Below are 25,082 nucleotides of genomic sequence, written 5' to 3' on the forward strand. Positions count from 1 at the left end.
TTGACTACAGTGGGATTCTGTTTGCAGTGAATGAGATTTGTTGAAGGTGCCTGTGTATGAGTGAATGAGTAATGCTGTTTAGGGGCCAAAGATTAATTCAGCAAGGACTCGTTTTTATTTAAAAAATGGACTCAAACCTCTCCAAGCTGCCTTGACACAACAAAAAACTCCATGTTACACAAACTTGGCCTCGTAATGAGATTTGTAGAATTCATAAAAACCAGCTGAAGAGAGCTAAAGTCGGAACAAAACTCTTCCTAATGATCACCTTTTGCTTGCTTTTAAATTTGCTAGAAACAGTCCAAGGTTTAGCTCTGTTGTTCATAGACCTAAACTGTATACAGTATGATTTATCTTCTAAACAAAGGAGCTAAACATTTGGTTTTAAAGTCCAATGGCTCCATGTGTAACCCCAGTATCACTGAAAGTACTGCAATAAATCCCATCAATAAGAATCCAACATGAGAAAGAAGAGGTTTAGAAGCTGGGCTGTTTGAGGGATCTATGCTCCAACTTAAGCCCCTTTTTGATGAATAATTTTTCCTTTTTTAGTAATTCTACTAATAACAGAGGTACATTCCCCCACGACCACCTCGATTTTTGATTACATCACAAACATTTTGTGAGACTGAGAGGTTGTGTGTCTGATAAGGTTGTCAGCAGCACAGGAGCACCACAGGGGATTGAACTCTCACAGTTTCTCCTCACACTGTACACCACAGACTTCACCACAGAGTCCTGCCATCTCCAGAAATACTCAGATGACGAGGGGTAGAAGAGGGTAAAGGTTCAAAAGTGAACGTTGGAATGAAACCGTAGCACATTATAAAAGGTATGCGCGTGCCCGCACACACCCATCATCAGTGTAGATATTTCAGTGACTTCAGCGGTTTGAGGAGAGGCTTATGTTGATAAAAGAGCTTTAATCTGAGAAAGCAGTGCAGCAAAGAGGAATGAATTAAGCACATTTACATTTTAGGCATTTATTTAAAGCCCTCTTTTGAAATGCCCCCCACAGAGGTAGTTATTACCACTTTTTCCATATTTCATCTTGAGTCTAGGACAGGGCCGGGGGGGGGGGGCCTTATTTCTCTCCTTGAAATAAAATGTGTTTCTCTTTGCCTTCCATATGAGATGGTTATTTTCTATTCCCGTCAGTAGACACACCCAAAATACTAAAAGTGGAATTTCTTTGACAGTGGATTGCACGTTTCCTTTTTTTAATTGAGATTCAGTCAGCGCACGCTGGAAATATAGGAAATATACAACCCCCAACAAAAATGATGGAATAACCACTGCTGGTGGATCTTCATTTAATAATTAAACAAATAATTAAGCTAATGAAATTGGTGTAAAGATTGCCACAAGTAGAAGAAAAAAATATGTAATTACTTTGTAATTAGCATTTCCAAGAAAATATGCAAATGAGTCTACAGTTGAAAGAGAGCGCTTGCACAGCTTAACAAGGTGTCTACACTGGCTGACTGGTAGGAAACATGGCTGCAACAAGAGAGCTGTCAGTGGAAACAATGGAAAGGATTATAAAACTCCTTCAGCAAGATATTTCAGCTCCCGGTGTTTCAAAAGATGTCTGTGGTTCCCAGTCACGTTTGTCTCTAATTTGGAGCAAGTACCAACAAAATGGGAAGGCTGTAAAAAGGGAAACATGCAGGTCGACCAAGGAAGAGTCAGGACAGGAAACTCAGAGCAATAACCCTTGAAAATAGAAAATGCACAACAAAAGAAATAAAAACGAATGGGCAGAAACAGTCAATGTTTGTGAGTGATCTGAAAAACAAAATGTAAACCACCACTAACACCTAAAGACAAGAAACCAAGGTTACAGGGGATGATTGGATTAAAGTGATGAATCACCAGTCTGCATTGGACAAGGAGACGATGTCAACATGACTGCCTAAAGAAAACAAGTTCACCAATCATTGATGACCAGGAGTTGATGTCAGATAAAGGACCAGTTTGGATTACCTGTCAGTTTGGATACTTTTCCCATTATAGCAACTGGAAGTACGTTTGATGAAGAAGTCATTTTTCAGGACGATAATGCATCTTGCTGCAGAGCAAAGAGCGTGAAAACCTTTTCTTCAGGAAAGACATCGACTCAATGACATGACCAGCAAACAATCTGGAAATAAAATGAATGAATAGATGAAATTGGTCCACGACGAGGCTCCATCTGGCACAGTTGGTGTGTCGACTGCTGTACGAGGAAGGTGGAGCCTGATGATGAAGAATGTTGTTTCTCATACGTAAAGTTCTGTCAGGTTTTTTTTCTTCCCATATTTATTTCCTCTTTTTAATCTGAACAAAATGCAGCAATTTATTTATTTTCCTAGGTATGTTTTACAAAGGCAGAATGTTCAGCCATTATTATTGTTAATATTAATATTATCATTTTTACACAATAAAATCCCTGAAATTAAAATATACATTAAGTCATGATATTAAATTAAGTTATGTGGCAGTATTCCTTTACAGTATTCATGACATTAAGCATCAGCAGAAATAAAAAATGCTTGTGAATAAGCTCAAGTCCTTAAAACTCCTTTGGATGAAGACTTGATGTTGTGTGACTGTCATATTAAAGCTTGTCAATGTGGTTCATTGAGCAACGCAACGCTCTTTCTTGACTTTTTCCTGCCTCTCTATTTCTGGCTTCACCCAGCCTCACCCCTCCGGCTGTTGCGGGGTCACTGTGTGCTCGTGCCCTTTTCCGTCTTGGCCTCATTCGTGTCCTTTCCTCAAAGACCATCAACTGCACAAAATTTTAATTGTCTGTTGTCTTGCTCACTTAAGAAAGAATCGAAGCAGAATAGCTTCCTTGTCACTCTTTCTCAGCTGCCCCCTCATGGCAACAAAACCCTCCATTTAGCATGTGTACAGCATATAGTTCATGTTTCTTTCACTTGTCAACTGTCTTTGTTTATGTTTGTGCTTCCTTACGGTTTGATATTAGCTGAAGTGTTGCTTTGTGAAGTTTTAATCTGCAGCAAAGCGATGACAGCCTTCATGGCCTGAGGGTGTGCGAAGGTTTGTGTGTACATGCATAAGCACTCGAGTGAGTGATAATAATATCCGCTGTCAGCCTCCTGAAGATTAGCCTCAACGGGAGAAATCCTCTGTCATATACCCTCACCTTATTTTCTCTCTGGCTTATCAAAGTCTTAGAGTTTCACAGTTGTGTGAGTCACTCTTCTGAATCCAGAGCTCGAGTTTTATTTGGGTCTGTCGGGGGAATTTGGGTCACGCAAGCTCTTCAATTTCAAAATCGTCCAGTATTTCAATCTTTGTCTTTTTTTCATGCTGATTCCCTGAGGCTATTTTCCTGAAATAATTGCTTTTTCCTGTCTTTTCCCCCCTTCTCTCAGATAATTGAAATTAATCCAAGAGGAAGAAGAGGAGGACCGGCCCTGATCCAGAACAGTCCATTATGTGCTATTGAAGTTCTTCCCACCCTGCTAGTTAAAAGCGATGCTTTTGGGAGCTGGAGGCCGCAATACCATTAGCAGAGTGTGCGTGGGGAAGCCGCGCTCCCTCTTCCCGAGCACTCCTGCCGACATGGGATGCCAGCCCCCGACACTCCTGCCCTGAGCTCTCCTGGGGCATCATGAACAGCTACAGAGACAGAGGGGTAACTTGCACCTCCTCAGACCTTCTGGATGGAGGAGGAGGGTTGCCCCAGCACACTCCATTTCGTCATACCCCCAACGGCCACCCGGCTCCTGGCCTCACAGACCCAACATTCCAGCCGCGCATTTCTGTGCCAAAAATGGGTGTCCGTGCACGGATTGCAGAATGGCCTCCACGTCGTACACAATCCCAGGAGTCGCTGCTTGAAAATGGACAAGTTGGCAGCAATCACTACGATGACAGCTCGACTTCATCATCGGTTTTGTCATCTGATGTCAGGCTGGTGAGGGGAGGAGTTGCCAGATTACCCCGAAGACGGACGAGGGATGTGGAGTTCAGGGGAGGAATTGGTGGGGAAAGAGGCTCACCTCTAAACCTAAGGATGTTCCCTCCTTTGAGACAGCGCTCCAACAGTGAAGTGACACTGAGCGAACAAGATGAAAATGAGGTGAGCCTTAGGTCCTCCTCAGAGGTTTCTTTTACCTGCAGTTTGGTTTCTTTGGTCTGAAACGAGGAGAATGTGATTTATTGTGGGTCACACTAGAATTAGATTGATAGCTTGATTGATAACAATGGGCGAAAACATCATAGGTTGGGTGTGAAACCCCTAACTTCAAATAATTTCACAGTAAAATATAGAATTTTTATTCTAATCCACTAATCTGTTGAATCTCTCTGAAATTCTCTCTTCTTTATGCTCCAAGGTGGAGTGTCATGGAGGTGGTGGGATGGGGAACCGGTTCAGAGAGTATGGCAGCACTTCTTCCATTGACATCCAGGGCATTCCTGAGCAGAGCTTCTTTGACATGCTCAGCCAGTTCCACCAGGAGAGGCCTGACCAGCGCAGCTCAGCACCCGTACGCCTCGGGGAGCTGCTGCGGGCCCCAGACTCACCACCAAGCGCGCCTCTCCCCTCTGCTCCCTCACCTGGTCCCACAGGTGGGGATGACAGAGGGACAGGAAGGAAGGATGGTGCCGAAAGAGTGAGAAAGAAAAGTGGAGGGACGGAGTCATCACTGGGCACCTCCTCTTTGTTCCGTAAACTTCGAAGTTCTAGTAGAGGGGAGCTGGATGGAGGCAGAGGGGAGACTGTTGAGGACAGGGGAGGGCGAGGTTCAGCAGATACCGCTTACAAACCCTGGGTGTGTCCCAAGAGCTTTGTCCACTTTGATGCTCAGAGCATCCTGTTTGACCTCCACGAGGCAGCAACTCAGCGAGGCTTTGCTACCCAGAGGAGGAACACAGCCACGGGGGCATCGGCGGCATCAGCCATCTCGAGGTCCTCAGCTCCCAGTGTCAATGACCCCATTTATTCCAGCATTGAGGATCTGACCTTGAGCCTCGATCAGGGCTCCACAATAACCTCCCTGGCCATGGACCCTCTGGATGGGACTGGATCCCACAGCACAAGTCCACTTCTCCTCTGCTGCCCCCACTTCCTGAATGAAACCGGGGGCCACAGGGAGCGAAACATCAGCTTCCTCAGCCCTTCAGCAGAGCGAGGAGGAGGTGGAGGAGGAGAGGGAGGAAGAGCGGGGTTGAGGAAGAGTAACGCTAGCCTGTCAGTGCTGGAGGTAGCAGCTGAACAGCAGGTGAAGAGACTGGAGAGACTGAAACTGTACAGCATCGAGCATGTAGACCTGGGTGCCCGGTACTACAGAGACTACTTCCACGGGAAAGGTAAGACTGAGTCACAATGTTGCAGAACTCACACTTAGACGGAAGCTGTCGTGTAGGACAAAATGAATTGTGAGGGATCATGCTAGCTGTGTGACAACATTCCCTGTGGAGATATACAGCTTTCATTGAAACACAATAGCTGGGATTGAACAGGGGAGTGGGCAAAAGCAGACTGAATTCTTTCCTTTGTAGCCAGTCTTTCATTGCACTTTTCATATTCAAGACAAGACAATTTCACATAAGATATGAATATGGCTTATAAATTGAACCAATCCGAGTCATGCGAGAAGTATTAAAAGAGTCATTAAGATTCCACTGCTCATATATTGGTGCTTAAACTTTCAGTCAGGTTTGACATTCATTTGTTAATTGCCAGGACATCAGCTGCCAAGTTTTACAAATAATTAACCCTGGGCCCTTATCGGTTACATCATGGATTATCCTTTGGTCTTTGGCCAGTCCGTCTGCAGTAATAATAAAATCCTAAAAATTCCCACGACGATTTTCCTGAGTCGTGGGACTATGTCTGTTGATTGTTTTATCTAGAAAAAATGCAGAAAATCTTCCCATTTCTCGAAACTGGAGCCACGTGTTTTTTAATCCCTGATTTCAGCGATGAATTGATATTTACTTTAATTACTGTTACAGCTTGTTTCATGACTGAGACCTTGCCTCTTCCTCCATTTCCCGTCAGGGAATCTGCTCTCAAATGAAAGCATGGTGATAAAGTAATTATTGAATAAGTTGTCAATAGACTCATCACTTACTTTACTAATAACTTTAACTAGTTATTTCTTAAGAAGTAACAAAGACTTTCATCATTTCAGCCTCGAAAATGTTACGATTTACTGTGGTTTTGGTCATCCTAGCTTATGAATATGTTTTAGAAAATAAGTGAAAAAAGTATGATATTCCACTTATGCCAACAGTAATCTGATGGATTTATTTGCAACCCAACAAGGCGCACATATTGATCTGATTTTTTACTCTTTTTTTTTTTTTTTTTTTATGGTGCGATTCGGCCCCCATGCTGTTGTTGGTGTGAATTAGTACGTGGTGTTTGACTGGCCAGAGTTTCTCTCTTACTCCGGCTTGTTATTTCCCACTGGGCCTGAGCACAGCAGAGCAGAGCAAAGTGGGCCAAACTGGCAACCCTCCAAGAGTTTTTATTGCACATGTACCTGCCACTGGACAGTTGGCAAACTCAGGGCTCATGATACACCACCTGCCTCTCTGCAGGGTTACAAGGAGAGCTTAACACATGAGGCGACACAGCTTTGTTTTACATCTGTTTACAATGTCCGGAGTAACGCCTAACTTCAAACAGCAATGGTGTGTGTGTGTGTGTGAGATTTGTGCTAGCGTGTGCGCGTGCATGTGGGCATTTCTTGTCAGCATCACCTCTTGAGACACTTTTGACGAACTCCCCCCTCGGCAAGCATCATCTGGCTGCAGCCTAATTAGTGACAGATGTTGTTAGAAGGAAATGTGTTCAGGCGAACGTGTGTGAGAGTTTAAGGCCTTTAGCCTCACAGATAAAGGTTGCCGTTCCAAAAATATGTTTGTCTGCTGACTCCGTTCCAGCTGAGCTGTCCCCCAGAACGCTGCTGTGATTGTGTGTGTTTGCAGTGGCCCCATGTCCATGTCAGCAGGCTGACATTTCCGCCACAGGACACGGCAAAGAAGATAATCAGGCCTGAGTCTCCGAACATAAATGTTGTCCTGATTCACTCCAGTTGGAGGGAGGAAGGAGGAGGGATACTTCTGTCAAGCTAGATTCCTCCTGAAGAGTCGGAATAATTTGTTGTGTGACTCCCACACTGCCTGTGGCGTTGGCATTCCAGTGACTGAGCTGAGGAACTTTAGATGAGGACATATAAGATGCTTGTGAAGTGCCTGTTTGAGTTATGGACATGTTGTGATATTCAAAATGTGGTAACGAGACGCTGAATGCTAAATGACGACTTAGGACCATTTCCTGGATTTAGTAGATGGAGGACATATTTGTTCTTTCATCCTAGAGGGTGAAGTGTATTTCATAAAACCCTCCTTAGTAGTAGTAGTGAAGCTTCCACACCCAACATACGAAAGCAGTCCAGCGTCTATCAACTATTAAGTCCTTTAATCCTCACCTCTCCTTCTTGGTTGTGTGTCATCTTAGCTGAATTGATTTTGTATTGAACTGATTATTGATTAGTAGATAATATGACATTATCTCAGCCTTGTCCTTGACCTAACACCCCTCCTCCTGCCAACCTGCTTTGTATACATAAAGTACCTGACATCCAGCCAGTCTCTCTGTTAAACTGAAGGTTATATATATATATTTTTTATTGTAGTTACTGCTCTTGTAATTTCTGCAGCAGCCTCTGTGGAAGGCAGCCAAGCGTCGGCTTCTAACGCATCACCAGATGGACGGTTGTTAAATGTGTACTCGTTCACATTCAAAGTTTCATTAAACAGTGAAACATGTTCAAGGTTGTCTTATTATTATTGGTTGTTTTTTTTTCTGACCAACACTGGGGAAAGTGAAGAATAGACAGTTTACTATCATTAACGATGAAAAACAATAAAACTAATAGTTATACTGAAGTTTAGTCATTTTTGGACCATTTGAAATTTCTGTCAGTTAGATAATTTGACAGAATTTCTCAGCCAATCTCTCAGTTGTCGGTGTACCCTGCAGTAGACATAACACAAACATGTTCAGACATTAACAACTGAATGTTTTTTTTCCCACACAAACTGAAACCTTGGTTCACTCTTCACTTCACCAGAGCACTCAAACTACTTCGGGACAGATGATAAGCTGGGCCCTGTGGCCGTGAGCATCCGCAGGGAGAGAGTGGAAGACACCAAAGACCTGAAGGACCAGTACCAGTACCGCCTCGTCGTCAGAACAAGCGAGGTATGTTTCTGTGTGTTCGCCGGGGGAATTTCTGAGTGATGAGTCAGTCAGTGTATTCAGGCTCAAGTTAATTATTCACCTACTTTCAGTTTATCCAGCCTTGCCTGTGACACATCTCCCCTTTCTGCCCTTATCATTTTTCCCGCACTCCCCCTCAGCTCACCCCGTCTCTGTTCCCCCTGCCCAGTCTCGGTGCATTAAAGCCAAACCAAACCCTGCCTGCTCGGGTCGATCCGTTTAGCTTTCCCTCGCTGTGAGCACACCCAGACACTTTGTCACTTTGATGAATCAAACACTTGCAGCGTGTTCAGTGACATGCTGGCAAAGACTCTTACCCACATTAATTCACAGAACTACACCAAACGTAGTTCTCAAAGCTCTTTCATCGGCCTGCATCTCTTGATAAATCAGAAGATCGTATTTCTTGATCATTTTTTTTTTTGTCGAAAACACATCAGAAATCAGGTCCTGCTCAAAGGTGACATTTTTAAATCGCAACTTTTGTTTGACCAAGAGCTCTAAAGCAGAAGATCTTCACTTTACTGTGTTTAAATCTGAACTTTAATGTGCAGTAACTCACACCTAGAAGCTGGACTGTTTAGTTCTGTACATTTTCTTAAAAAAAGAGGCTTAAAAGATGAATTAATTATTGGTTTATTGTGAAATTGAGTAATTAGTCAAAGCTGTAATAGCATTAGTTTTGTTTTCTTTTTCGCCAACTGTATTGTTTCCATTTTATAAAATAAGAACAACCTAGGCTGTGTTGTCAGAGAGGTTTGAGGTTTCATGGAATAGTTCGCTTAATCTCAATCACTGTTTTTTAAACATAAACAGTAGTCAAACAAAAATCAAAAGTTTGCCCCTGTTCATTGTGCTCATGTACATTTAGCCTGAATGTAGTCCCCTGTGTGGTTGGTGTGGTGTTGTTTTTAGCTGGATTACATGGCTGCCTGGCTTCATCACTTTAGCGCCGGTGCAACAAAAGAGTCTCTCCACCATCTAAGTATACAGAGCTAAGCTAATAGACACAGCCAGCTCACCCAGGCCTGCTGTTCCCACACGCACAAAAAGGAGATTGATCACAGAATTTCTTCTCCCCCACTCAAGCCGCAGAACCGCTCAAATATCCTTCCCCCATAAGTCTGTCATTTAATTCTGTGCAGCAGTGCTGACACAGCAAGGTGGAGAAGCCCCCCCCCCCTCTCGCTTTACTTCACACATTTAAACGCTCCCACTCCTCTGATGTTCCTACTCAGCATGTGACTCGCTCCACCGTCGCACAGAAGCTGACGAGTTGAAACAAAAGCCCCATAACTTGATCTGCGTGTCAGTTGGGTTTCATTTTTCCGTGGCCTGCCCCGAGTCTCTCAGGTTCAGCTGTATCTCTGGCCTCCACCAGCTCTGGAGTCGGCCATGCACTTTTAATGAAGCCACATGTGAGTGAGCGCCCACTCCTCATGACTGCACCTACCTGAGGTTATTGTAGTCTCACTCTTTTCAAGTGGGTCAATTTCCCCTCAGCAGGAGGCAGTGCGCTGTGGCTGCACAATACTGAGCAGAATATTAATTCACAATACTAACAGTCTTAAAACCCTGCACGCAGGGCACTTTCACTGTGTGTGTGTGCTTAACAGAGAGAAGAAGCTTCAGGGCAGCAGGGCCTTCCTCTAAGTAATGAGACAATCCTTCTTTCGATGGACTCACTTTTGGCTCTCATTCTACTAATCCTCCACATATTTATTTCCACAGGCGTGGTACTGTGGCTGAGTGAACACTGACCTCGCTATACAACTCGACATCATTAGTATGATTATACATGCTTCGTATTCCGGGCTAGTTTTTAACCTTTCATTTGGAGCTAAGCTGTTAAATGATCCAAATCAACAAAATGTTTTGGGGGAAAAAAAAAGATGAGTTTCTTTACGTATTGAGTTAAAGCAATACTATGTAACATTTATACCTTAAAATAACAGCTTGAAAAAAATTGTGCGGCTAGAATGAGTTTTAATATTACGATTGGCCTGTCTCCTATGCCCTTCGGGGGTCTGAGTTGGAAAAACTGCGCTATGTAACTTTGCTGGACCGGCCCGGGAGCGGCCCGGGAGCTGAGCAGAAGTACTTCGACTTGCTTTCTGGCACACCTACCGCAAAAACAAATAGACCCCTCTCACGCTCCCAGGTACATTTGATTACTCTTACCTTCTCGGTCGACATAGCTTGCACCTTCTGACTCCTCGCCGGTTCGTCAACAAACGTGAAACGTGAAAGCGAAAGGGTGTTGTATTTACGACAGTGTAACCGTACATTACCTCCAAGCCTGTAGGGGGAGCGCCATAGTGGGCTTTTTGAGAAGTTACATTGTATCGCTTTAAGGATTATTAATGGTTTTCAGATCTCATTCTGCTTCTCATTCTGATCTTCTTCTTAATCCCACATGTAGCTTGTGACCCTGCGAGGTTCCATTTTAGAAGATGCCGTGGCGTCTACGGGGAAACACGGCACGGTTCGCGGCCTGCCACTCAAAGAGGTCCTGGAACAGGTCGTTCCTGAGCTCAGTGTTTCATGTTTAAGACTGGCGCTTAGCACAGCCAAAGTCACAGAGCAGCTCCTTAAACTGGATGAACAAGGGGTGAGTTAAACTGTATTTGCAATTTATTCCAAGGCTCAGCCAATAAAACTGTATGTTGAACCTCTGATTTATTTAAAGCATCCCTGAGGCAAAATACAACCACTTACAATATCAGTCGATATGAGTTAAGCTGTCTAGAACTACTGCAAAGCAGAAAATAACAACCGATAAGGTGAAACAGTGGCATACAGTATGCTCAGATTGTGTGTAAAACTGTGTCTGAGACCTATATAACTGTTTTAATGCTGGGGCAAAGTACAAAATGAAGCAGTGAAAGCTGTGTGAAGCAGGGTGTGTTGTGTTGAGTTTGAGTGTGTATCCATAAGAAACGTTCATGTTTGGCCACGTTATCTCAGCTTTTATTTAACAGAGGGTGAAGTACAAGACGAAGGTGCCATACCAGCAGTAGGCCTGTTGTTGTCCGTGTGGGTGGTTTATACAACATCAAAACTGTGCTCCATGTGTGAGCAAGCGAGTCCATGTCTATACATCACAGCTGCGTTAAGTGCTCATCCGTTCACATGAAGTTTTTATGGAAGCATGAGACTCATACTGCTGTGTTTCGGCTGTTCGTGTTTGTTCTTTGTGTGTGTGCATTGTAGTTGAGTCAGAAGCACAAGGTGGGTGTTCTGCTGTGCCGCGCAGGCCAGAGCACAGAGGAGGAGATGTACAACAACGAGGAGGCGTCACCCGCCTTCTCTGCCTTCCTGGAGCTGCTTGGGGAGCAGGTGCTTCTCAAAGGATTCACCAAATATGCTGCACAGCTCGACACAAAGAGTGAGAGCCTCTTTCTGTTCACTGTAACTGATTCATTCCTTCGTAGGCAGTGTCCGTAAACAAAGAAAGTACCTGAAAAATAAAAGACTTTAAAGACACCTACAGTATGTCTGGATGATATAGAATCCATCTGTTTTTAACAGACAAGTTATGTCAGAAAGGTTATTCTGTTACTGAGTCAAAACAGGTGCCATAAGCCCAAGGAAAGGCTGCTGTGAGTCCCTGGAAGCGCATCAGTTTGAACCAGAAACTCTAGTTCAACAACCCATTGTCATCTGTAATCATAAATTCTGACATTAACTACAACTAAATCTCTCTTCTACCTTTCTCCAGCGGACTCAACAGGCACCCACTCCCTTTACACCACCTACCAGGGCTATGAGGTCATGTTCCACGTTTCCACCATGCTGCCGTACATGCCAAGCAACCCACAGCAGGTAGGAGCTCACAAACATCCCCGGGTTATACAGAGAGCGCCATCACCTGACGCTGCGTGTTTTGTGGAAAGTCAAACACTGGTGTGTACATCAAAGAAATACACAAAGGCCATTTGTTGTCACCCAAAGCTTTTCAAAGCACGTCTGTGGTTGTGAGTTAAAACCTCCGCCTTTTCTCCGGATCATAAAACAACAAGTACCCAAAAAGTCAAAACTTGTGACTTTCAGTTGATTTTATTTAGAGTCGCTCTCCTATTTTTTTTTTTTTCAACCACTTTTGTTTTTATTGCCTCTGTTCTGTGTCTTTGTGGGTTTTCTGTCCGTTCTAGCTTTCTTTTTTGCTCTTGCTCTGCCTCTTGGTCTTTAACTTAATCAAAGCTGGGTGGAGTTCAGTGGTGAGTAGTTATTAGCATATTTTTCCCTTTGTTTGACCCTTCTTTATTTCAATAAAACTGTCGTCCTATTTGTTCTCCTGTGTTTGCAGCAAAGGCTGTGTTTAAAAAAACAAACGTATTTTGGGTAGGTTGCTTAAGTGCTGGTGGGAGAGGCGTAGGTGTGTGTGCACATGTGCTCTGACGAGCCCTGAAGGTGCTCAGGATTAGTGACGGTAAAAAAAGTGTTTAGTACAGTTTAAAACTGTACTTTTAACTTCAAGATAAAACTGAGAAATCTTGTGAATTGGAGCTTGTGAACAAAATATGACTTTTTCCTTTTGATTTAAATAGTCGAGCAATTGAAAAGCTTTGTCTCCGGATAAAACGTTCAGTCAGAAACTGTTGTTTTATAAATGGCACAATTACTCCATCCAGAGGCGTTCACAATCCAGCAGAAGTAGGTTTTACTTACTCAGATAATCCTTTAGGGGGCAGCATCTACTTTAGAATAACTCAGTGGAATAATGGAGCCAGGAGGATGTGAGCTGCTCTGATGGCTTTTACATTCAGGGCAGAGGAAAACAGGAAAACAGTTTTATACCATGCGGGATGAAATATACAGTGAATTGTTGTTGTTGCAAACCCACAATGTGAAGCTGTGCTTTGAATGAATATTTCAGCAGAGAAGACTCAAGGTGCACAAGGCATGTGCAACACACATATGATTAAACGTATTTGATGTTACGGCACACCACTCACACAGCCTCTGAGTACAAGTGACCTCTGCTCTTGTGGCACCGCGCTGGGGAATATGTCTGCCGCCAAACAGTGGAACGCATTACATAATTGGTACTTTCATATTTCTCTGTACAGATGAAGAGAGGACTGGCAAGCATGGCACCACAGACACAGCATGGACTGTGTGCCATGTTTCCTAGATGAACACAGAGACCCCACCAGACACAAATAGCCCACACAGAAGGCGAATAACAGATTACATAAGGAGCTGTTGTCTCGCGTCTGTCAGACTTTTATGGTTTACTGAGTCAGTTGTGTCATTTCATTGAATTGTCATTTTTATCTCTCCTCTGTTCCTCAGCTCCTGAGAAAGAGACACATCGGAAACGACATTGTCACCATAATCTTTCAGGAGCCAGGAGCTCTCCCTTTCACGCCACAAAATATTCGCTCACACTTCCAGCACGTCTTTGTTATTGTGCGTGTCCACAACCCCTGCTCTGACAACACCTTCTACAGGTAAATATTTACAGCAGAACAAACACGTGTTCTAGATCACTCGACTGGGATTTCACACGCTACCAATCCTCCTTTTCCTTCAGTGTTGCTGTGACACGGATGAAGGATGTGCCTCCCTTTGGACCACCCATCCCCAGCGGAGTCACCTTCCGTGATCCAGAAACCTTTCGTAACTTCCTCCTGGCCAAAGTCATCAATGCAGAGAACGCAGCACACAAGTCAGAGAAGTTCCACACCATGGCCACGCGAACACGGCAGGAGTACCTGCGGGACCTGGCCGAAAACTACGTCAGCAGCACGCCACTCGACTCAGCGGGCAAACTCAACAACCTCATCTCGCTTGCATCTAAGAAGCGCGAGCGCTCAAAGGCAAGAGAGGGAGCAGAGCTGGGAGCTATAGGGGCAGTCGCTTGGAGAGCCCTGGCCCAGGACTTTAGCGGAGGAGGGACGGAGCTCCCCTGTGCCTTGGGCATGTCGGCCGAATACATCCTGCTCATAGACTGCTCCACCAAAGATGTGGTGTTTAACTGTTTCTGTGCGGACGTGATTGGCTGGACACCGGAGCGACTGGCGCTTAAGATTTTCTACGGCAGAGGAGACCACATTGCAGTACGAGTACCAGAGGGTTGTGCACAGGACATCAGAGAGATGGTGCAGAGGTTAAAGGTGAGAGTCTAGAGCTAGCAGAGGATGTGGCAGCGAACATCCCAGACATTTGTTAAGGAGTTTGTGTTGTATTTAGTATCATCAAAGTTTTATGAGGCCATTTCTGACCTCGTAAAGCTTTTACTTCAGCTCCTGCATGCCTTTTTTTCTGAGCTTTGTTACTTTGCTCACTTACTTGCATGCTTACCTTTGAATGCTCAGTACAAATAAAACTGGCCTTCCAGAGAACCTTGAAAAGTTGCAAATCATCATTGTCATCAGACCACAAAGCTTTTTATACCTTATAGATTTAAGTTTCATTTTTAAACCGGCCAGGTTGTTTTCCTGTAAGGTTGAGCAATACCTTAGCATTCATATATCTGCTTTAAGCTCAGGGGATTTCCATCAGTGGGGAGTTGTGTGGTTTTAATCCTTTTGGCAGTTTTCCTTATTCACTTGGAAGCCTGTGAAATCAAAAGCTGGTTTTGCTCTCAGGGAAAACAAGTTTAATAGGGATGAAAAGCAACATGAAGAAATGAGTTTATTGTGAACTGTTCTGAACAATGTTGTTGTTTAGACATAAAGACGAAGTTTTAGTCTTCTCTAAAAGAATATGAAACAGCGGTTCGGAGGATGTACAATTATATGCACTGCCTGATCAGGGCTGTTTCATGTTGTATTGATCCCTGAAAATTTTGATCTATTAAATTCTGTTAGTTAACTTTTCTAAGAGCCCAAAGTTCAGGCAGCTGGCTGAAACAGCTGATTAAAGGCAGGGTAGGGGATCTTTTTCTGGAACATTTTTTTACATATTGCTTGAAATACTCTTCACACCCCCATTGCAACCAATTAATTAAAAGTTTTGACACAAATATGAAAAGTTTTAGTGGCCTCTAGAACGTACAATCTAGGAAAAACAGTATCCAATCATTGTGAACGGACCGTTCACAATGATTGGATACTGATGCCGTCTATCAAACTGCAATCTGCTTCTCTTGTTACTGTTAAAAATCTAAGCATCGTCTCCTCTCTCTGGCCAGTCGTTGACAGTGGGGTGTGAGACGGTGGATATGACCCTGAGAAGAAACGGCCTGGGACAGCTGGGCTTCCATGTTCGCCTGGACGGCACTGTGGCTGAGGTACCGTCACACGAGCAGATCTCATCCTACTGTGCTCATCTGAAAAGCTCCTCGTTTGCGCGTAACTGTATTATTTTTTTTCTTTTCCATACAGGTGGAGGAGTACGGCTTCGCCTGGCAGGCGGGACTGAGGCAGGGAAGCCGGTTGGTGGAGATCTGCAAAGTGGCCGCTGTGACGCTGACTCACGAACAGATGATTGACCTGCTGAGGACGTCTGTCACGGTCAAAGTGGTCATCATTCCTCCATATGAAGAGGGCGGACCTCGCAGGTGTGTACACACTGCATGTTATTTCCTTGGAGGCTGAAGTAATGAGTGATTCATCTGTAAGCATCTGTGTTCAGAGAAGATGTTGAGACACAGGAGGCTGCTGAGCGTAAGCTGGCAGTAGTGGAAGGATGAGAGTGAGCTAGAATGAGTACAGGACGCTCTGCAGCCAAACGCACAAAAGCTTGGCTGAGGTAGTGGCCAGACTTCAGTGTTCTGAGAGGATTTTGTGTGGGAGTGTGTGAAAAGTGGAAGCAGGCGAACGGAGCGAAAGAGCGATGCGTAGTTGGAGTGGAAACTGGTGCAATGAAGCTTCGAGACAAAGGGACAGAAGCATTTGTTTAACGTGAATTAGCTAAATCTGTTGTTCTCTCTCGTTTTCTCCCTCTAATCTGGTCGTCTCTGCTATTGTCGCGCTTCCTCTCCTCCCACAATCTAACCCCGCCGCCACCGTTTTCCATCCACTCATAAAGACCTTAAGAAAACGCCACAAAGAGGCTTCGTGAGACGCTGATGTGGTATTACAGAACGGTTACCCAGGTGAAAAAAAGAACCCAAGTATGTGTGTTTCTGGCTGAGCACCAGAGCCCCTAAAGACAGTAATTGTGGTGAGCTGTGTGATGGCACAGTGGTTAGATGTCTTTAATGTTGCAGGCAGTTTAATTACACCAAGTTAAACCCATTTTACACGCACACAAACATACACACAGACACATACACACTCTACTGTGGCCTTGAAGCAGCTGATAATTAGAGTCTTGCGTTTCACTCTTCCCCTCTCCCACTCTGACTCGTTTGCTGTTGTGCGCCAGGCCAGCAGATTGCATGAGATTAAGGCCTGGAATCTGCATGAAGGGGGGGAGAAAAAAGACCACAAAAGAAAGATAAATAAATAAAGGAGTGGAAGTGATTAATTAAAAATGCGTGCCTTGTGCAAATGAAAAGGATGGAAAAGAAAGGGAGGGACTGAGCGATAGAGAGAGAGAGAGAGGGGAAGGCAGGGATGAGCGTGTTCAGCCGAAGAGGCAGAGAAGCGCGCGGCGAGGAGGACGTGTCTCAACACCGCCAAGAGTTAGAGGAGTGGGTGGAGGAGAGAAAGGAGGAGAAGGAGACGAAAGTTGTAAGTGTGCGTCTTTTGTGCTCCGTCTCGCAAGATGGATGGTTACATCCGAGAAAAGGCGTGGGTCTGACCGTGTGTTGGGAAGCTCCTGTCGTCTCATTTCAGACAGTGTGATGGTAGAATCGCTGCATGTTGGCTCTGCTCTCTCTGAGGTTTGTGTTTTCTACCAGATTGTGTGTGTATACAGGGTCTGAGCGCGCACTGCCATTATGTACTGATGCTGACTGTATCAGAAGAATCTCTGCACTGATTAAAATGTCCCGACCACATGTTAGATTCATGTACGTTGAATCGTCTTTTGATGCCGTGCTCGTGTTAGATGCACTGTTGCTTAATATTTTCTGAAGAGGTTCGTTGATGTGTGGCTGTTTGTGTTGTTTACAGTTCTCAAGGGCTGCCGCCAACAGTTGTCTCACGGTTGAGTATTTACATTGTTGTTTTTGTTGAGTACACAGTAAAAATTGCCCTTCATATCTTCCCAAAGCACATGGTGATATCTTCAGATGTTTCGTTTTCACTCTAAAGCTCAGATACTCTATCACGTATGATGAAGGTAAATATCAAATTCTCAAATTTGAAAACAGTTTAAGCTGTCAGTTCTCAGCAAAACAACTTTAAATTGACTATATTTATTATCTAAACTATTAATCAGACAAGCACTGGAGTCTCCAGAATGGTTATGTAAAAACTATACTTGTATATTTTCTAGATGAAATGAATGGACGATAAAGGTGGTTTGATAGAGATGATGCGCACGTTTTAAAGAGGTGCATCAAATTGTCTCGTTACTGTCGGCTCCTTTTAATTATCCCACTCCTGACTCTGTGAATTTCACTTTCATCTCCCTTTAACACTATGCTCGTTTCCTTTTGTGTCATCTTAAATATTACCCTATCTGCATATTTAATGCCTCCTGCCCTCCTGAAATAGGCTTTTGGATGAATACTGATGAGATCTGTGCTGGTCGACAGGTTAGAGGCTACTATGAGAGCAGGAAAACATTTTCCTGTGTTGTGCTTGAGTCCTGAGTTGATAAATAAAGATGTCCACCCCTCCAGCTGGGAGCTTTGTCAGTGATTTCATAATTGATGAGGATAATTGGCAGCTTATCTTCATTTGAAACCTGCTTCCATCATTTGATGTTTTAATTTCTTATCCTGGTAGAGAGCTAAAAGGGTCAATGTTTATGTAAGTTAATGAAAGAAGAAGCTGACTGACCATGTGAACTGTTACTACAGAAAATATCTGCTTTATTCATAGAGTTTATAGAGTGAAGAGCTCTTTGATGAGATTAGACAATCTCTCTCACACATGCACACAAATATACTTGACCTCAGTCTCACAGTGGGCAACATGGAGTCTTGATGTGCCAATAATCAGTTTCCTTTCCTGTCTTTCTTCCTCCATCGGCCTCATGGGAGCTCATTAGTGAGCTCTGTAACATGTCGGACGTGCGTTTGAGCATCCACAGAGCTTGTTATGAGAGAACAATAACGTGGAGCATTCGGAGGGAATTTATTGGGCAGTTTTCACGCACTGAACTTGGTACACAAGCTGCAGTTCGGGTTCAGCTGCAGTTCAGGTCCTCGCAGATTAAACCGCTGCCTCTCAGTGATGCTTTTACTGACCCACATGACCCACAGACTCAAAAACCGTGGATGAAGGATGTAAGCTGGGGATAAATTCGGGGCATCACAGGAGAATTGAGGAGATTTAAGAATCAGACAGTTAGTGTTAGATGTTCTGCTCTGTGCTTTTCTTCATAAACAGCCCTGCACTCTTGGTCTCTTTAGGGGCTGCACGGAGGAGCATGAGATGAAGACCATGGAGCAGAAGCCGGAGCCTGAGCCTCTGGCAGCAGGATACCGACCTTCCCCTCGCCAAACATGGCGATGGGAAAGCTCACCCGTTCCTTCAGGGCTCCACAGTGCCCCAAACACCCAGCGATGGACCCCCATGGGGCCTCCACCTCCTCCAATGCTCCGCTCACACAAGGCCCTGATGCCAGTTCCCTACAGAGAGCCACAGCACCTCACCTCCAAGAGGTACGCCCACATACTATCATACTGAAATAAGGGAGGTTTGTTTATTCTCTGTAATTACCTCAGATCTTTTTAATAGTGAAAAGGCGAATCTTATGGTGGGTAAAATCTAATGACCCAACATCTAAAACGCATTCGAATATCTAAGTACACGAATAAACTCTGAGAATCAGAAGAAATTGGGATGTAAAATTTATAAACAAAACTCTGAAAGTACAGGCTGCGTTTTTGATGATTCTTTAAGAATTAGAAGAATAAAAATTATGGATGTAGAGACGTTATATAGAATACAAGATCCATTATCTCAAAGTCAGGTGGCTGTCAGTCGACCTAAATGTGTTTAATTTAAACTAAATTAAATCTGTCGTGGCACATTTCTTAGTCTTAAATGTTGTTTTATGATACCCTATTCATCAGAGCTCCTAAAAAAAAGAGTTCTTAATCTAAAAGATATGTTGCCTGCTAGAAATATAAAGAAATAAATGAACTAAAAAGGAAATTATGGAATTGTTTTCTAACATGCAAGTGTTTAAGACAAAAGAAAACATCAAACAGCCCCCCCGAACATGTATGAAAGAGTGAAATTAAACAAACAATTGTTATCATATTATAATGATTATTATCAGGTTGGGAGATATTAATTTTCTAAATAACAGAAATTCTGGCTGTAAATCATCTAAAGGCATTTTAGTGATTGGCTCCTCCTGAATAACGCCAGATAAATACTGTAAACAGGAGGATTTTGGAAGCACGACTCGGTTGATCTGCTGATGCTTTTGGAGTGATAAACATCCTCTGGACTAAGTGTAGACTAAGAACTACACTGTTTCAGTTCTCAACTGAGAACAGCTGGAAACTTGTGTTTACAGAAACTGATGGTTCATGTGAAGAAGTTGGACACAATCTGGTCTTTGTATGTTTTTCTTCTACTTGAACGAGAAGGATATTTCAGTGGGCGCTCCACACAGAGTAATCGGAGCTGGCGTCTCATTTTTTACCTCCACTCTGTGTTCTCCAGGCCGGTGAGCTACCCAGAAAACCACTACAGCCTGTCTCCTGCAGGAGGCGACAGAGTGCTGCCCTACAGAAACCCCTCAGCCAGCTTCTCCTCGCCCTCCTCAGGCCTGCTCGGCCTCTCCACTTTAGGACCGCTTGGTATAACACCAGGCCCTTTTGTACACTACAAACCTTCACCCGACAGGTGTGTGCATGTGCGGCCTTTTGTTCCCCTGAGCTCTCCTCCATCACCCTTTGGATCCTGACTAAACATGTCAGATGTTACTCATAACAACTGTTTATTATGCCAGAGGCAGATTATATCGTTTTGAAAGAGAAGCTGAATAATGTGGCTGGTACGAGTCTGCAGTCAGAAATGTATGAACACGCTGCCTCCCAGAGGAAGGATCTGTTGTGTGGGTGGCTCTTCCTCACAGTGTGGAGGTTGATAACATCTCACCCAACCAGAAAAACCTGTTTTACTCAACTGCCATCAGGATGCTAAGCGGAAACTGAAAATCTCCTCCGATAATCAAACCTAAACTGTAATTTTAGTGCTTATTTAGGTCAAATTTTACCTTTGTGCATGCCTCAATCCTCTCATTGTTCTGCCTTTCTGAAAGACATTAATACATATTCATTTTACTACTGAAAATGGCACGAATATGCTCACTAACCATGACCGTCCTTTCTCCTACGATCTGTGCAGATTTGGTACAGCTCAGCGCCCCCTGCTGCCGTATGAGCCCCACTTCAGCGTGGACATCATCTCAAGTGGTGAGTCTTCATCGGGCTTCACGAGCCAGGAGAGCACGATGGAGCGCTGCAAAACAGGTACAAAGACTTCCTGTTTAGTTCCTTCTTTCCCTTTTAAGTAACTGTAATCAATGTTTTCAAATTAAAAAAGGATAACTTGACTGTTAACAGAAACACTTCTGTGGAATTTTTTTTTTAAAAGCTATAAAAGCCCACAGTTTAATAAGTAAGCCAAATCGCACAGAGAACATCAGCAACAGAGTGGAGTCTGTTCCAGATTGTTGCAGCAGGACAGTGAATATTAGACGGTCTACTCATCTGAACACAACTCCAGATGATGTGTAGTGTAGCTCCGTATCTGTTGTTTGCTGGCATGTTCACCAAATCAACTTAAAAGGTGATGATGCTGACCAGACTTCTCAGATTGGTTTCTGTGTTTGCTCAGTAGAGCAGAGATAGCAGAGTGTGATTTTGAGGGATGTTTAGTTTGGGGAGGTCAGTGTTTCAATGTGCTATAAGTATTTAATCCTCTTGGCCAACCATGGTGGTACGGTGTAATTTGCTTTAATCCTGAATGTGCGTGCTTTCTGTCTAGAGCCCCTCTGGCATGTCCCAGCATCATCGTCTCGAGGACCAGGTGGTGGAGGGGGGCAGAGGAGACTAACCAGACAGGATGGCCCAGGGAAAGACTCTCCGAACAGACACTCGAAGGTCAGACTCGTCAACGGCCCGTCTCATTTGTTCTTCTGTAGCCTTCTCTTCTTCGCAGCCCGGCTGAGTCTGTCTGCCTGTTGTCCTCCTCAGGGTGAGACTCAGTACTCCAGCCACTCCAGCAGCAACACTCTGTCCAGTAACGCCTCCAGCAACCACAGCGACGAGCGCTGGTTCGACGGAGGAGCTGTGGCAGAGCGAGGAGGTGGTGGTTGTCTCGGCGACCCGGCAGATCCTGACGCCGACCTACTCAACAAAGGGGGCTCCAATGACAGCGGAATCGACGCCTCCACGCATTACAGCAACAGTCGCCACGGAAACATGTCCAACAACCTGTCCCACAAGCCCATGCACGTTTCTGCAACCTACAGCGGCATCCAGGAGCTGTGCCTGGGAGGGAGCGGCGGCGGGGGAGAGGTGAAGAGACGAGAATCTTCACCCATCATACCAGCTGCAGCCAATCAGAACAAAGGATACCGGACGAAAACGTTCCCTCCTCCTGGCTCCAGCGCTGATAAAATGGATACTTTTAAACCCAGGTGAGGCGCCACGTCTCCGAGGAGATGCATCTTTGTTTCGAGAAGCTAACCTTTAACCTTTGTTAAAGACGGGGCAGAGATAGGTGCTGGTTTTTATCTTGTAGAGAGATGGAGTCTTGTAATTTAATGCTGCAAACTTAATGGATAATGTGTCTACTTAGTAGATACGTTAGTGGGTGATTCTAACCCGCAGCGCTTTACACCTCGCCTGCAGATCAGTAGTCTGACACAAGAACATTTATTTTTAAAGGAAAGGAAAGAGCACATGAAGGATTATAGCAGCCTAATCCTTGTGAAACATGCAGATCATCATGAGATCTGTGCTTGTGGGCATGTTACTGCCACCTCCCCCTCATCATAAAAGCCTTCAGCCATGTAATACACAAACATACACAGGTTTTGACCACTCTGTGCGGGATTAAAACAATCTGTGTTTAAACCCCGACTGTCAACAATCCTAATGCTGCAGTCTGTGCCAGAGAGTGTCCGACCATCGCTGTACAGCATAATACTTTGATACAGAGGGCTTTAAAATGCTTAATCACAGGTAAAAAAGCATTGTGAAATACAGAATGGTTTGCTTACAGAGAAGCTGGATGATTTTTATCTCTTATTACAGATTACAAGATTTAATTTGGTGGTTTACAGACATTTCATGATGCTTCTCCAGCAGGCAGCACAGCAAGGAAGCTGAATAAGATGATTAAGCATAATAGTAGTAGTAGTAGTAGTACAGCTACCATCTGCTCTGTGTAGTGTGTAATTTTGGTGACTTGACAACACTATCTTGACTTTTATTTCACACTTTTATTCACTATCAGTTACGCAGAGGAAGGGAAAAGATAAGCAGTTACAAAACAAATAGAATAAATATATAAATATAAAAAAACTAAATTCAGCTCTCCCTCTGTACTAAATAAATGAATGAAGTACTTTTACTTGGGGATTAGTTGGCCCTGAAGTTGCAGTTGTAGTTATTCACATTTTTCCACCACAGCCTCTGAAACACAGTGTGTGACAACATAATATATAATATTATGACTGAAAGAACTGTCGGTGCATTTTCCACCTTTACTGCATGTGGTTTATACTTCCAGTTGCCCTTTTTACCCACTGAATTAGTTTTTTAGACCCAAAAAAACAGGAAATACATTCAAAAGTAATGGAATTTAAACTTTAGTGTTGTTTCTGACTTTGTTATGAATCTACAAGTTTATCGTCATGATCAGTAAGAGCCATCGATTTGATCCTGTTTCGTTCATCATGTCCATTCATGAAGGGCGTACACACCGCAGGGTTATAAAACTCCAACGGCGGAGAAAGCGCGGCCTGTGCGAGCCTCTACCACGACACCCACTTCAGCTCAGATGAACTCCACCCCTTTATCCAGCTCCGCCCCCAAGGCCTTTTATGGAAAGAGCAGACAAAGCGCCAGGCAGACAGACGACGTCAGCCCGTCGCCTTCGAACGCAACCACAACGTCCAGCTCTGACAGCAGCAACAGCAAGAAGTAAGACTTGAGAGCTTTTACTGATCAGTGTTATTCTCCCTGAACAAAAAGAATGATCACGTTGCAATTCTTACACAGTATGAAACCGTTTCCAAACTGCCCAAAGAAAGCAGTCTTTACACGTAACCCTTCAACGCTGGATGCATCCAGTTTAACTGGCTCTGAGGACATGATTCACAGGCAAACCAGCACTGTAGGTGTAAGCGTGACTGTTTGTTGGCCTTTTCTCATGCTCCTTTCTTGTCTCTTCAGGCAGGTGGACACAAATTCAAAGAACGTGTTTGGACAACCTCGGCTCCGAGCGTCGCTGAGGGACCTGCGCTCGCCACGCCGAACATACAAGAGCACCATCGAAGACGACCTGAAGAAATTGATCATCATGGACAACCCCGGAGAGACACCACAAAGAGATCCGGTGAGGCGCACACTTTCGTGCCAGACCGCCATCAGCAGTTGTACTGTCGCAGATGCGGCTCTGACCTCTGCGCCCCCTCTCCCTGCAGTCTCCCAGGCGCACCCTGCAGCGCACCTTTTCAGACGAGTCCCTGTGCAGCGGGCGCAGAGATGCCAGCTTTGCCTGCTCTGAGAACCAGACAAACCCCACTGATGTGCTGTTCACCTGCACGCTGCCCACGCGCAGACACGCCGTCTCCTCCAACCACATGCAGAGCAAGAAGAGTGAGCGTTTGCGTCACACTGTGTCAGGTCGGAGACGTCAGCTGACGCGTGTTTACTAACCACAGCCTCTCTGCTCCTCCCATAGTGCCTCTGTCGGCGTCAGAGTTGTCCCTTACAGAAGTGAGAGACAAAGTTCCCCCTTTGAGAAGGCTCGATCTCGGGCTGATGCCCCTCCCCGACACTGCCTGTGGGTTGGAGTGGTCCAGCCTGGTCAGCGCCGCCAAAGCCTACGAAGGTGAGGACAGAAACAACACCAAGAGATCAGGTTTGTCTGTGTGATTTATTTGACCAGCTGTAAAACTACACTCATGGGAATGAAAGAGGAGTCTGGGCCTGCATCTGCCTCTCTGCTTCCAACCCGTTTCTTTTCTGGGTCTCTCTGCTGTCCCTCGAGTCTTCTCAACAGACAAACACTCCCTCCATGGCCTTACCTGCTGCCACACACACCTGTGCAGAGTGACTGTGTTGTGTTTCCCGGGTGATGCTACAGGGAAAAGACTCCTTCAGTCAGCTTTTTAAATATGTGACTGTGTGTCTCTGCTGCAGCACAAAGAGCCGTCTCCCTCTTCTCGCTGACTGAGCCGCAGGTCGGCGGTCCAGATGTGAGACCGGTCATCAGTCCAGTTCAGTTTCACACCCCTCAGACGCCACGGACCACGCCGACATTCAGTGGGTAGGTCTGCGGAGCACTCTGAGAACACAATTCATCCAAATGTTCATGGTTGTTAGTCCTGTTTGATGCTTCTGCTGCCACCTGCTGGTGGAATTTACACCCTTCTGGTTGTTCAGTCCTCTGTGTGTTCTCAGCGTCTGGTTGTGGCGTTTTGAATCTATGCCAAGTGATGTGTGTGTGTGTTTACAGCGATGAGGTGCCCAATGATTTGTCCGGTCGGCTGACCCACCTGGAAGTGATGTTAAAACAACTTAACAATGATCTGGAGAGGGTGAGAATCTTTTGTCGTTTCTTTT

At 44.6% G+C, this 25,082-nt stretch overlaps 1 protein-coding gene across 2 annotated transcripts in view; it reads left to right on the plus strand.

Annotated features, from left to right (window-relative positions):
• sipa1l3 (signal-induced proliferation-associated 1 like 3) overlaps positions 1-25,082 on the plus strand; it is a 62,714-nt gene that overhangs the window by 34,416 nt on the left and 3,216 nt on the right. The window contains exons 3-23 of one of the 2 annotated variants that reach the window (XM_075473389.1): positions 3,387-4,096; positions 4,353-5,328; positions 8,106-8,236; positions 10,677-10,865; positions 11,468-11,642; positions 11,976-12,079; positions 13,553-13,710; positions 13,794-14,376; positions 15,396-15,494; positions 15,589-15,764; positions 18,675-18,926; positions 19,942-20,124; positions 20,629-20,753; positions 21,271-21,386; positions 21,480-21,925; positions 23,205-23,435; positions 23,688-23,850; positions 23,939-24,113; positions 24,199-24,378; positions 24,660-24,786; positions 24,976-25,057. In XM_075473389.1, coding sequence (XP_075329504.1) covers positions 3,626-4,096; positions 4,353-5,328; positions 8,106-8,236; positions 10,677-10,865; positions 11,468-11,642; positions 11,976-12,079; positions 13,553-13,710; positions 13,794-14,376; positions 15,396-15,494; positions 15,589-15,764; positions 18,675-18,926; positions 19,942-20,124; positions 20,629-20,753; positions 21,271-21,386; positions 21,480-21,925; positions 23,205-23,435; positions 23,688-23,850; positions 23,939-24,113; positions 24,199-24,378; positions 24,660-24,786; positions 24,976-25,057 — 5,142 coding nt within the window. In that variant the 5' untranslated portion in view covers positions 3,387-3,625. The remainder of the gene's footprint in view (positions 1-3,386; positions 4,097-4,352; positions 5,329-8,105; positions 8,237-10,676; positions 10,866-11,467; positions 11,643-11,975; positions 12,080-13,552; positions 13,711-13,793; positions 14,377-15,395; positions 15,495-15,588; positions 15,765-18,674; positions 18,927-19,941; positions 20,125-20,628; positions 20,754-21,270; positions 21,387-21,479; positions 21,926-23,204; positions 23,436-23,687; positions 23,851-23,938; positions 24,114-24,198; positions 24,379-24,659; positions 24,787-24,975; positions 25,058-25,082) is intronic. The other variant, XM_075473390.1, reaches the window with a different exon arrangement.

The sequence above is a fragment of the Odontesthes bonariensis genome, chromosome 9, assembly GCF_027942865.1.
Source record: "Odontesthes bonariensis isolate fOdoBon6 chromosome 9, fOdoBon6.hap1, whole genome shotgun sequence".
In the NCBI taxonomy this organism is placed as follows: Eukaryota; Metazoa; Chordata; class Actinopteri; order Atheriniformes; family Atherinopsidae; genus Odontesthes; species Odontesthes bonariensis.